A 12,676-nucleotide genomic window follows, 5' to 3' on the forward strand; every position below is an offset into this window, starting at 1 on the left:
AGTATTTTGACTTCACAAACATCTAATTTGAATCAGTGCTGCATTCAACATCCCACGTGACACACAAAAATCGATGTTTATCTGTGCTACTTTGCTTTTGTTCTTGTTGCACCGTAGGAACTTTATCTGTTTACAGACCTGACATTTAATTGTTATCCCTCTAGCTTACTTAGTAGAGCACACTCTTGCATTTTACAGATCTCAGGTTTTACTCTGTGGTGAGGTATTTTCAGTGTCATGGATAATTTTATTGAGTTATGATGAACCATGGTGTACCAACAAATTCACTGATGATGTTCCTACTTTCATGTATCAGATGGTTGGTTCTATTCTACTTATTTCTTCTCCAGTTCAGGTTTTTAATCATTTTGTTTCTTTGCCTTCTGTGGAGCCTGCTTTGCCTATGGACAATTTTGGCCAGCTATCGCAACTCTGGCTTTTGTTTCTGACTCTTCACTCCCTGTTGAGGAAAGCTACTTTCTCTCTTTTTTTTTGGTTGATGAGCTCGTGAATCAAGTATTTGATATTCTATCTTTTTTACCTGAATAAAATAATGTCTTTCTGGTTGTCTTACTTTGTGTGCTCTTTATGTCACAGTTGTATGTTGTCCCACATTTTTATTGTCCTGTTCATCTTAGTGACTCCTTTGCTATGGCCTTTTTATATTTCTCGATCCCCTAACTCTTGTGTCCTTTCTTTCAGCTTGGGGTTCTCCTCTTTCTCATTCTTTGTGTTTCTCTCCAGCTATCTATTTGTTTTTTGCTATCTTTACCCTACTCCTTTATCTTTGCCCATCATCTCCTCGTGAAGGCTCCTCTTTATGACCCCAATAGTTTTGGTTGGGACACCTATAGTTTCCATTCATCATTTGTCTCCTGTCTTTTTTTTTAATATGTTTTCTTTGTTTTGGGATTTTGTCTGTCAGGTGTCTGCATCCTTTCCTCTTATATCCAGGATCTTCGTCTTTCCCATTTGTTTACAGGCCTGGTTTTTTCCCAACTCCTTGGAATCCCAGGCTTAGGCTAACTTGCCTACAATTTTCTGTTGTTTCTTTGATTTCTGACTCACTGGACCTCTGTCTGACACTCATCCACAAGAGTCATGTCTGGCTTACCGCTCTTCTGTTCTACATTTTCTCACTTCCGTTTATTGGCCCCCTATCCTGTATGGTTAGCCATTGTGTCTATCCTCAGTGACTCTTCTCTGGAATCAATCCTGGTCTCTCATCCCTTCGGTGCCTACCTATCCTACTTTACCCTCCTGTCTTCTTCCTTCTTTCCCATTGTCCTCTTTTTTATCTTCTTCCCACCGATTCTCTGTATCTTCAGGTGTCTTCTTTATTGTTGATGGGAGCTATAGAACAGGGCTTTTATTCCTGCCTTTTGGTTTCTACATGCAGTTGAGGGTTTGGTGCACTGTCATTGACTTGTTGCTTCTTAATCGCTTTTTCGTTGCTCCTCAGTTCTGGTTAGATGATTTTCTCAGTCTGCATTGGACCTTCTCTCTCAGGCTATGTTTAACTAAAGTAGACATTTCAAATGCCTTCCTTTATTTCCATTATTATGTGTGTTTGGCTTCTACTGGCAACAGCAATTAGCAATTGCTATCACCACTTGTCTTTTGGAGGCCTCTCAACTTGACTGTCTGGTTTTGCTTTCCAAGTTTGTTTTGATTCCCACTCAGTTTATGGTCCACATGAGGGTATTCCTCAAATCTCGTGGAGGGTGAGCTCAACCTTCTCCCTTGCATATTCATGACATGGAGATTTTGGTATCCAAGGCATTTCTCTCTCACATTTGGGGACTCTTGCTTCCCTAGGAGGCCAGATTCCTCTTAGTAATGCACAAATGTATTCCCTTCAGTGGGCAATATCTTATCTGTCCTTGAACCTTTACTTTCCTCTCTACATTTCTCTGTTGTGGTTACTAAGTTGTTTCAACACATGCTAGTGTATACCAGTTTCTCCCTTGGCCCAACTTGCATCTTGCCACTGATGACCTTCTTGCAGGTCGAGACAGTTCTCAACACCACCAATCTCTCCAGGGTATAGTATGCAGTAGAGCATATTTTCTGCATATTAACTTTGTTGGGAAGACTGCAGCTTATTGGACTTGTCCTCTTCTTTAGTTGCAATTGCCCAGTCATGTTGTGATGATTCACTTGGACAGCTCCACAATCATTACTTCAGTCAACTGCCATTTTAGGGTGTCACACCTCAGATTTATCAGGTTCTTTAGGAGTCATATAGGATCTTCGTCCAGTGTAACCCATTTTCTTTCTCGTTCTTTTTGGCCTTCTACCAATGGAAATGGACTGTGTACCACCACTGATCTCTCCATCTCTCTCCAGTAGGTCATCCTACTCTTCCAAATCTTTAATCCTTATTTTCAAGAAAGGCCTGTTTGTCTTGACTATTACAGGTTACTGAACATCATTGTTGGCAACTTTCCACCTCTTACCAGGCAATAATCTCTCACTTTTGCCTGTTCTCACAGAGCTCTTTAAGGATAGTTTTGTTCAGTACACACCTTATTTGGTTCTTTGGGCTGTTACATGTCTTCCCCCTTGGGCCTTTGTCCTTCTGCTCCATGCTTGTAGTTGTTGTCAGTTGGACATTTATACCATTGATGCTTCCTGTACTCTCTATTGTAGTGACAGTTGATATTATTACTGCACCACTCCTTTCTTTCGAAGACCTGGGCTACCCGGGAAGGTGATAGGATGTTTTTTCCCATATCTCTACCCCCTATCTCATTGTACAATCATTCTGATTTTGATTGTCTTTTGTGTCCTGTACAGGCTGTCTGTTGCTATTCTGCTTAGACTGTCCCTTTTCATGGAAACTGCCATCACCTGTTTTTACCATACTAAACCTTTTCCTCTCAAGACTTGTCCCCTTCAACTTTAACTGGTTGTGTTTACCAGCTCATCTGAATCACATAGTCTTCTTTATGTGACTGACCAAACATTCTTTAGTGTCACCATCCAACAGATTCAGCATATCATAACCGTATTTGCCTTTTTTATGTCACTTGCCTTTGAAGGAGATCTTATGGACTGTTTTCTTTGTGAGTGGTGACTTCCTCTCAGTAAGGTCCCTCAGTGAGACAGTGGTAAGTCTTTGGATTTGCAACGCTATAATCAGGGGTTCAATTCAATTCAATTCCTCTTGGTAGATACAGCAAATAGCCCAATGTGGCTTTGCTATAACAAAACACACACACACACACACACACTCCTCCCAGTAAGAAAATACCAGTACATTGTACAATATATTTACTTTTTTTTCTGTAATGATGTTTTGTACTATTAATAAATTCACCATCTAGTTGCTCTTACTTCTTGTTTATTACTCTGGTATGTATATCACTTGTGGGTTTCCGTTGTCAGCATTAATATCTAATAATTTGTTTGAGGTGTTTCATATCATTTTTAATATTTTTTGTTAGTTAATAATATAAGCTTATTCACTAAGTTTGCCCTATGCTTTTGACGTTGGACTTTACTATCCACTTCCAAGGTACAGTGGTGTTGTCTTATTAATCTTAGCATTGTTCTTGATGCCAAATGACCTATTGTTGGACAGTGAAATAGAATGATTTAAAGTAGGCCTTTGTCTTTTTTTATTCAGTCTTTTGTTATTGTTGCTCCAGTCTGTATTTGTTGCTGAATGTCCACAGTTGCAAATATATGAAGCTTCTACAAGTTTCATATGTTACTTTGCTGTGTGGATCATACCAGCAATTGTCAAGAGCTTTCATATGATTTGTAAGTAAAGACATGCTTCCTTTTTCATTTTTTTTATGTAGTTTAGTTTCTTTAATATTATTAATTTTTTTATTTAATATAGTTTTGAAAATTTTAAATAAATCTCAACACTTAAAATATGTCTTTGAGTATCTATATGATATTATTGGTTGTAATGAATATAATAATTTTAAATATATATATATGCATATATTTACAATTATGAAGCTTGTTTAGCATTTTTGGCTGAACCCCTTTGATGCAAAGTTAATCAAAATGACTTACTTTGTGATCACCGTGTAACCAACATACTGTGAATTTTAATGTTGTAAGTTATATCTTCATGAAATTCGGCATGTAATAAACATTTCAAGTATTTTGTACACAAAAAATCAATTTCTTCATTAAGTAATTTTATTAAGATTTGTTTGTGTATTTATATAGTTAGCCTACTCTTGTTAACTTTAAAAGTACTTTTTTCAACTTATAGGTATCAAATTTCATTTGCATAACCTCTAGAACCTCTTAAATGAATATCAGAATTGTTTTTTCTATAACTATATATTTTATTTGTTTCTTCTTTACCCTATAAATGCTATACCAACTCAGTCAATTTGACTGACTTCGTAACCACCACAAAAATTGCAAAATAAATCTAAACATTGTAACAGATAATTACACTGTTTATTTTTACAGCTTAAGCTTATAGATGTTTTTTTATTTACAGTTGAACTTAACCCTCTAAGACTATAGCAATAGCTAGTTATTATGCTGAATAGCTTTGTGAACAACAAATCCAGTTATCAGGACGTTTATGTTGAATTACATGACTGTGCTCAAGTTTAGCTTGTGATATTATTGATCACTTTTTATTGCTTACAAATAATATAATAATAGATGTCTGAGAGAATTTCTGATGATTTTGGAAAGCAGGATGTTTTGTGGGGGTGTGGCATGCAACATTTATTTATTGCTCTCTTTATTACAAACTGATAGTTTAGCTTGGGGATATGTGTAGTGTAAGTGAGAAATTCCACAGAAAGTTACAAGGCCATACAGGGGCAGCTGAAAATGTAGAAATGGGCAGTTTGAATTTAAAAAATGTCATATGATACCGAAAGTGAAGATTGACATTTATTTAAATATTTCCTTTTAGAATTAAAAAATCAAACTTACATAATATTAAAATTTGAACTACAAACTAATTTTTGATAGCAATAATTATAAGTAGTTTTGGTTGATTTATTATATGAGATCTGTTTCACTTATGTATAGTTACTTTTATGATATAATATAGTTAGCTACTTTTTGATCAGAAGTTCTTAGGTATTAGAGCATTACATTTTTAGTTTTATACTCTTTTTGTTAAATGTATTTAGTATAGAAAGTCACTACTTACATTCAAAATATTTTTGGTCATGGTTAAAACTTATAAGGCAATTCGCCAAAATGTTAACAGTAGCTATGCTGCTCTTATGAATGGATTTTACTTGTTTATATCAATCATTCTGTCCACCTCTTTTATCTTTACCTTTATTTTATATTTCAATTAATTGATTAACAAATATCACTAATCACCCAAATCTACATTAGATGGCACTACAGTCACAAGAAATGCAAAAACATGCGAAAAGAAAAAAAAAAGACATGAGAAAAAATTGCTTAACATACCTTAAGACTTCATAAAAAATGTTTATTTTGCATATGAAAGCATTGTAATGTTTACTGATAATCTGTCAAATTTTGTTAACATACGCTTACTAATTTAAAAGTTATAGCATGAAAACTATAACAACCAAAAAATGGTTTACGAGGTTGGTGCTGAAAGAGTTAATTGATTACACTGTATTAATCGATTAGTACAGTGTTTCTCAAATTGTATTATGGATCTCCCCATATAGGCAAAAAGAAATAACCCCCAAGAGTTGGCAGTGAGTGCTACTAGCAAGTTGCCTTTCCTCTAGTCAGTAGTTCAAAATTTGTGGCAATGGAAATCGAACTTAATCATGAGGCACCATCATCCCATTCTCCCTGAATTACCAGGTCATACTGGTCCACAGCTGAAAAAACTTGGATTAAAAAAAAAAGTTGTTAAAATCAGGTTTTGACACTTGCAGTGAGCAAAGCACGGGCAGCCCATTATGAGCTTTGAGCATAATAATAAATTAACATAATGGTAATATTTCAGTTATGTAGCTTGTTGGAATATTCAAAAGTAGTAGTAATCAATACAAATTTCAATTAGTTTATTATTTTTATGTCAATCAATTAATCATTATTTCAATTAATTGATTAGTTTTTATTACACTAGCTGATGCAATCCCTGATCATAGGTGATCAATTAAATCACCCAGCCTTAATCTCATGGACACTTTTTCTTATGATAGGTAGTGAACATGTATATATTACATTATGTTTTTATTTCTTTTACTGTTTATGAACGAAACCTTCCATGATTGTGCCGGGGCAAGATCTTTGTAACCTTTTTGTTTCAGTTGCAATATTGTGTCAGTTTGAAAATATATCAACTAATTATAAAGTGCAAACAATAATGAAATAATTTGAGAAATTCTTATTTTAGACATTTTTCTAAATACCTTTTTAATGAAGTTAGATGTAAATAGTATGATGTCTAAACCTTTAAGAATCCATTATTTAAAATTATGATAATGATAAGTATGTAGCCGGAAACTGTGTAAAAATATTTTTATAATTTATTCGTAAATCATGTTAAAGGATTCGGAAAGAATAAGTTATCAGAAATTTCACTAGTTTCCTAAAATATTAAGTTCTCTGAAGTAACAGAGTTCTCTTTGTTCACCTATACACTGACACTGGAGTTAAATTGAAAGAGGTTTTAATCTCTGCTGTGGAGAACTATAGCAGCCACCCCTGTGGTCAGTGATACTTGGCTCATTCAATTGCATTTCGGGGCTAAAGTTTTCCAATCTAACACAGGTAACTAAGGATGTAGGTGACTGTTCGTCATTCGTTTATTTACAGATGAATTAGTTTTTTTGGCTAATATTCTTATATTGGTTTCAAACTATTCACTAAGGATTCAGTTTTAATATTATAGTTGACTTACCTGAATTTAGAAGTGGTTTGACCCACTATATTTTTCAGGTTTATGAAAAGATTGGTATGTGAATTTACTCAAAAATTATTTTATATATTACTTTTAGGAACAACTAAACCATGAAAAACAGCAGCTAAAATCATACTTTGTGTCAGGCCCAGGTCAGTCTTGTGGAGTGACATCTCTATATTTCCTTTTGTATTCCAAGAAACAGGGTAGTGGATCTGAACCACCACCAGAGCATCTTTGGGGAAAGACTGTAAGTTTGGATTTAAATGTCTTGATCTTTGAACTATGCTTTAAATACTGTGTAAGTGCATCTCAAACCGTATTTTGTGTATTGTAAGAATGTTTTTTTTTAATAGAAATGAAAAATAATTGACAGGAAACAATTGAGATATTTTGTACACACAAACTAATTTTGTAAGGTGTACTGAAATCACTGGGACAATCACAGATATGCTGAAGAGAGAGTTGATGAGCAAAGTAAAGAAAGGGCAACATATGAGTGAGCATTATGATTGATGGTACCAGAAACAGTTTCAATACAATATGACATCATTCCACCTCTCACATAAATGCTTTTCTTCATCAATGCTGCCCTCTGTTGGCACAAATTTTTCACTCATCACTAGTCTTGAAACCCCCACCTACTGCACATTTCTATGTGGTTCAAGCTGCATTGTAGCATGCAAATAAACATGTAACAACCCTTCACCAAGAGGAGCACGACACACTCTCTTGTCACAGCTGGTTCTCTATATGCTGTAGAACCCAGTCTTCACTTCTTGATTTGGTACAGTAATGATATGTTAATTTTCACTAAGTTTTTACTGTCTAGTAATCAACTTAGTTGGTGTTTTTTTGCCCAGTTTATTAAACAACTTAGTTGTTTTTCATTTCATTTTATACAGTGATAATCATACTGTAGTTTATTAGTTTTGAACTTCACTACCACTATTTCAGTAGTGACAAGTATTACAACATTTTCACTTGCTGTGTCTCAGGCTACAGGCTTTATACTTTCAGCTGTGAAGGTCACAGTTTTTCAATGGGAGTTGGGATCCATCATGCAACCGACTGTTTCTTCCAAGCCCTGACCTGATACTTCTTTGTCTGGTAAATCTGTGCAAGATTAAGACAATTTGGATAATATTTTCTCCATCTCCTTCCTTGGCGCCATGCTACCTCATTTTCCCACCTGTGGATGCCCCCAGGCTGTCATTAGCTTTATTGGATATGAGGACACAGGTATGTTACCTTTTATTGGTAAACCTCCTCAGTTAGGCCCTCTCCCCAGTATACCTTGTTTTCCTTTCTTCTCCACATATTGGGGTTCATGCTAACCAACTTTTCTAATGCAATGCATTCATGAGGGGGGCAGTTATACCTTGACCCTCTTGGGCTAAAAATAATTATGTTTTTCATATCTTCATAAATTTTTTTTCCATATTTACACTCCCAAAATTAGTGTCATGTATGTTGAAATAGGGTTTGACCCTAATACTTCAGTGAACTTTTCCCAAGACCACTTGCCCCCACCTCTTGGCAAGTTTGGAAGTACACTATTTCCCATATGTTTTTTTATACATTGAAATTTTTTATCCCTAGTTTTTTTCACTTCCAAGATGGCTTCTCTATTACTAGGATCCTGAGTAGAGCTGCATTGTTTGATCACAGGTGCCTACCCATGTCATACTTACGGGGCCTATGGATGGTGCTATTTTTTTTACAAAGGTTAATTTGGGATATTTTCCCATATTATTGCATTTGTGGGTGTTGACTACTCACCAACTCTCCTCCTACTTGTCCAGGGTTTTCTCACCTACCAGGAATTCCATGCCACTAGTGTTACAGGTAACTACCTGTACAAGTTACATGTTACATTCTTCAAGATGAGCTGGTGTTGCCTTACCATGCTGCACAGCAAGGAGTACCTACACTAGATCTGGATCCTACAATTGATTTGATAAGAGATCCTGAATTGTTAATTATTGCATCCATCCACTAATGGAATATCCTATTGTATGGCTTGTTGTCGCTATGACAGAATTGGTTTCAACTCTCACATGGTGCACAGGATCAAGACATTCAAGACAAGGTCTCATCATTTGGCAAAAACTTTCATCTGTGTTTGTTATTGTAGACCTGCATGATAATGTATGATTAAATCATACCCCTATAGTGTTTTTATTTATCACACTATCTACCATTTAAGTAAGTCTTAAAGTGTTTTATGAAGGTCACCACTGAAGGCAATTCTTTCTTTGTTGTATGGTATCTACATTTAGGAGCCATGAATGTATAGCTAGCATACATGATTATATGTTCTACTCTGTCCTGCAACTGTGTTAACACAGCTTTGATTTTACTATCACTGGTGTCAGTGTCTAGCACCCATCTAAGGTCAATGTAGACCTGGCTGTATCTTCCTTCTTCTTGACAATCACTAGTGAGTATAACTAAACTCTCTGAAGGCTGTATGATTCAATCCTTTAGTATTCCCTGTAATTCAGCACTAGCTATATCCATAGTGCTTCAGAGAAGCCTACATAGTGGTTTAAATGGATGTGCTTCACATATATCATTGTGATGTTAAGTGACTCTCTTTCAAACCAATCAACCATCTGGTGTTATAAATACATCATCTTATTCCTCCAACAAGTCACTGAGTTGCTGCCTCTGCATTGGATCTAAACTGCCTGCACAGTCCTCAGTGAGTTATCACAGATGTGTTGTTGTTAATGTATTTATGTTTGGATGTGTCATAATGGATGCAAACATAATCATTAGCATATGTTGCTTTTACTTTGCTTAATATGTCAATGACTATCACAGCATACAGCTATTGGATAACTGATCATCCTAATCACAGAACAAGTCTTCTTGGAAGGAAATAGCCTATTTCATGCATGGGCTCTATAGCTGCATTACTTGACACCAATGTAGTAGACTTTGACTGTAACAAACCACAGGACACCACTTGTGTACATGGAGGTACTGTGACTTCCTTTCTCATATACACTCATGCAATCCACTCTTTGTGAAGTCAATCTGACTGATGTCAGAAAACTCTACCATAGAATGTTAATTTGTCAGTTGCACAGACAAAATTGTCTGATAAGCTCTGCACTACACCCATTCCAAGGAATCTGATGTCAGAATTGAGGTCCACAACAACTGTAAGTGGAACCTCCTAGACATTGTCAGACCATGACCTTTTCATTCACATCTAGTGTAATTCCATTCACCAGAACAAAGTTTGTGCCTATTGGCCTGAGTAGAAGTTTTGCTCAGAGCACCTGATATACTGTGAGGTTTACCAGTATTCTGGCTGCTTTTTTATTAACTGGGAACTCTCACCCTTGCATTTTGATAGGTGCATATCAAGACTAAACCTAGCCACACCACTTTTTTGTTGCAATGTGGCCATGCTCGGATTGGGCTTGTATAGTTTTCTGAAGCTGTAATAGTAGTATTCACTGTTTGATGGAAGCTTTTTTGCTATTGTATAAGAATGACCAAATGATTAAGGTCTATTCAACCTCAGGCTTTTCTGCAATCCATGGCTCTTTTGGCAAATACCTTCCAAGTTAAGGAAGCTCATCACTAGTCCTTGGTCCATTCACTTCATTATTCGCTGCCCTTTGTGTCACCTGCTGGTAAGATATTTCCTTTATGTGAATTTTATCCACCAATAGCACCTCCATTCTTTCTTAGCTAGTCTTAGGTAGCTTTGACCATAGCTGGGCTGTATTACTCTGGCTGCCATAATTATGGGATTCCTATACAGGTTACCCCATTTGGTATCAGACTGACCAGATACCACACCACAGTGATGATATTCAGTCATTCATGTTTCTCTCATACTGAGGTCAATCCTCAGTAGAAGCCATGAACATCCTATCTGGATGCACTAGATGTTGGTGGCTATTCGTAACAGACATAACACAAACACAGAGCAAAATCAACTTGATGGCTTTCTCAGCCAAGTGTTATGTGAAATAAAATATACAGAACAAATGATAAATTCAAAATAAACACTGTAATATTACCAGAAGATAAAAATGCATGGTATATTCATATACTACAGAATATATAAAAATTACTAATTAAATTGTACAGTCAAAGTAAACATTTTTAATTGTTTCTTTTTTTAAAAAAATGTATCAAATTGAAATATTTTTGAAATTTTAAAAGCCACAAGTAAATACAAATATCATATATTAAAAAATATATCTTATTTCCAGAATCTACATATTCTGTTGAAAGTTCTTATGAAGTCTGAAACTATTTGATCTAGTAGCTTATTTTTGAAATGCAATGTAACAAATCATACAGCAGGTGGGTTTAACTTACACACATGGGTGTTTAATAGTTAAGTACAGTCTATTTCCTCACATTATGCAGTGTTCCTTATAATGACAATGTGTTATTTTATGTTGACAATATATTGCAAAACTAAGGTTCTCATAATATTTTTTTATGACAGTATATTGAAGAATCCATTCTGAACATTAACTTTCAAATTGGGCCAGAGGCATTTTTCCAAGTGAACACCAAAGCAGCTGAGGTTTTATACTCTACTGTAGCTGAGTTTGCCAACTTAACTCCAACTACAACAATTCTTGATATCTGTTGTGGCACTGGAACTATAGGACTCAGCCTAGCAAAGGTATGATCTGACTGACATGTATGAAAAATATTATATTTGTAGTTCTCTACAAAAATATGGTATTTTTTTATATATCTTGAAATTCTTAGGGAGTTACAGCTATTTCAAAGTTTTAGAATCCTTTTATAAAATTAATAGCTGTTTCCATTTATTTTTATTTTATATTTGTTTTGTATTAAGATTAAGTGAAAGTTTTTATATATTTTTATGAAAGTTCTTTTTATACTTGACAGGTCTATTATATTTTCATTCTTTATCTAGTCCATTAGGGATTTTCAAGAAATAGAATTTCATTCAATCCAGAGTTTATCAGGCCGGCTGTGATACAACAAGCACAGCAGTGGTTGGAACATTATTCAAACAAGTCATTTGGCACAACAACATTTTTTATAGTGTGTACACATTTTACAAGCTGACAAAGAACGATTACAATTATATTTGTCCTTAGCCATTATTGTTCTATTATATTTTTAAACACTAAATTCTTTATCTTTGAAGAACCAAACAAAGACAGTTGTATGTTTCACAAAAACTTCATTTATTCACAACCATGATCTTACCAGTAAAGGCATCATCAGATTTTTTAATAAAATATTTTTTGTGAACGTGTGAACCCTTTAATGAGTCAGTGTAAGTGAAAAGTTATTTTCATGCTAAGAATAAAAATACTTCTTTCGATATTAGTTTCATATTTCATTTGCATAACCTCTAAAGCCTTTTAAATGAATATCAAAAGTTTTTCATTAAAAATTTATACTTTATCTCATATATTCTTTCCCTAACACTCACTGTAAAATTATCATCAGTGTACAGTGAATTAAAAGTTTGAAAATATAAATAAAAAATACTTTTGTTTTTTCTAGAATGACTTTAGACAATTCCGAAACACACTTCCCTCCTCTCGCACTTTAGCTTTTTATCCCAACAAAAGTTTCTCTGTCCATCTAATTATTGGTATGAATTATACCTCGCTTGCTCCAGTTTTTATACCCCACTATATTGACCATAGCAATTTTAATCTTGTAACTCTCCACCTACATCAGTATGTGCCCTCTATACCAGATCTGTATATAATAATGGCTGAAGATGGCTTGAAAGGGTAATGAAGGAAAACTTTAATATAAGTTTAACATAACAGCAAATGTACAACGTTTCGACAAGGTTTTGTCATCATC

General features: G+C 34.8%; 1 protein-coding gene across 1 annotated transcript in view; it reads left to right on the plus strand.

Moving 5' to 3' along the window:
* LOC106468028 (tRNA (uracil-5-)-methyltransferase homolog A-like) overlaps positions 1-12,676 on the plus strand; it is an 82,572-nt gene that overhangs the window by 48,630 nt on the left and 21,266 nt on the right. The window contains exons 9-10 of the mRNA XM_013928426.2: positions 6,933-7,085; positions 11,319-11,501. Coding sequence (XP_013783880.1) covers positions 6,933-7,085; positions 11,319-11,501 — 336 coding nt within the window. The remainder of the gene's footprint in view (positions 1-6,932; positions 7,086-11,318; positions 11,502-12,676) is intronic.

This window comes from Limulus polyphemus, unplaced genomic scaffold, assembly GCF_000517525.1.
Source record: "Limulus polyphemus unplaced genomic scaffold, Limulus_polyphemus-2.1.2 Scaffold2840, whole genome shotgun sequence".
Taxonomy (NCBI): domain Eukaryota; kingdom Metazoa; phylum Arthropoda; class Merostomata; order Xiphosura; family Limulidae; genus Limulus; species Limulus polyphemus.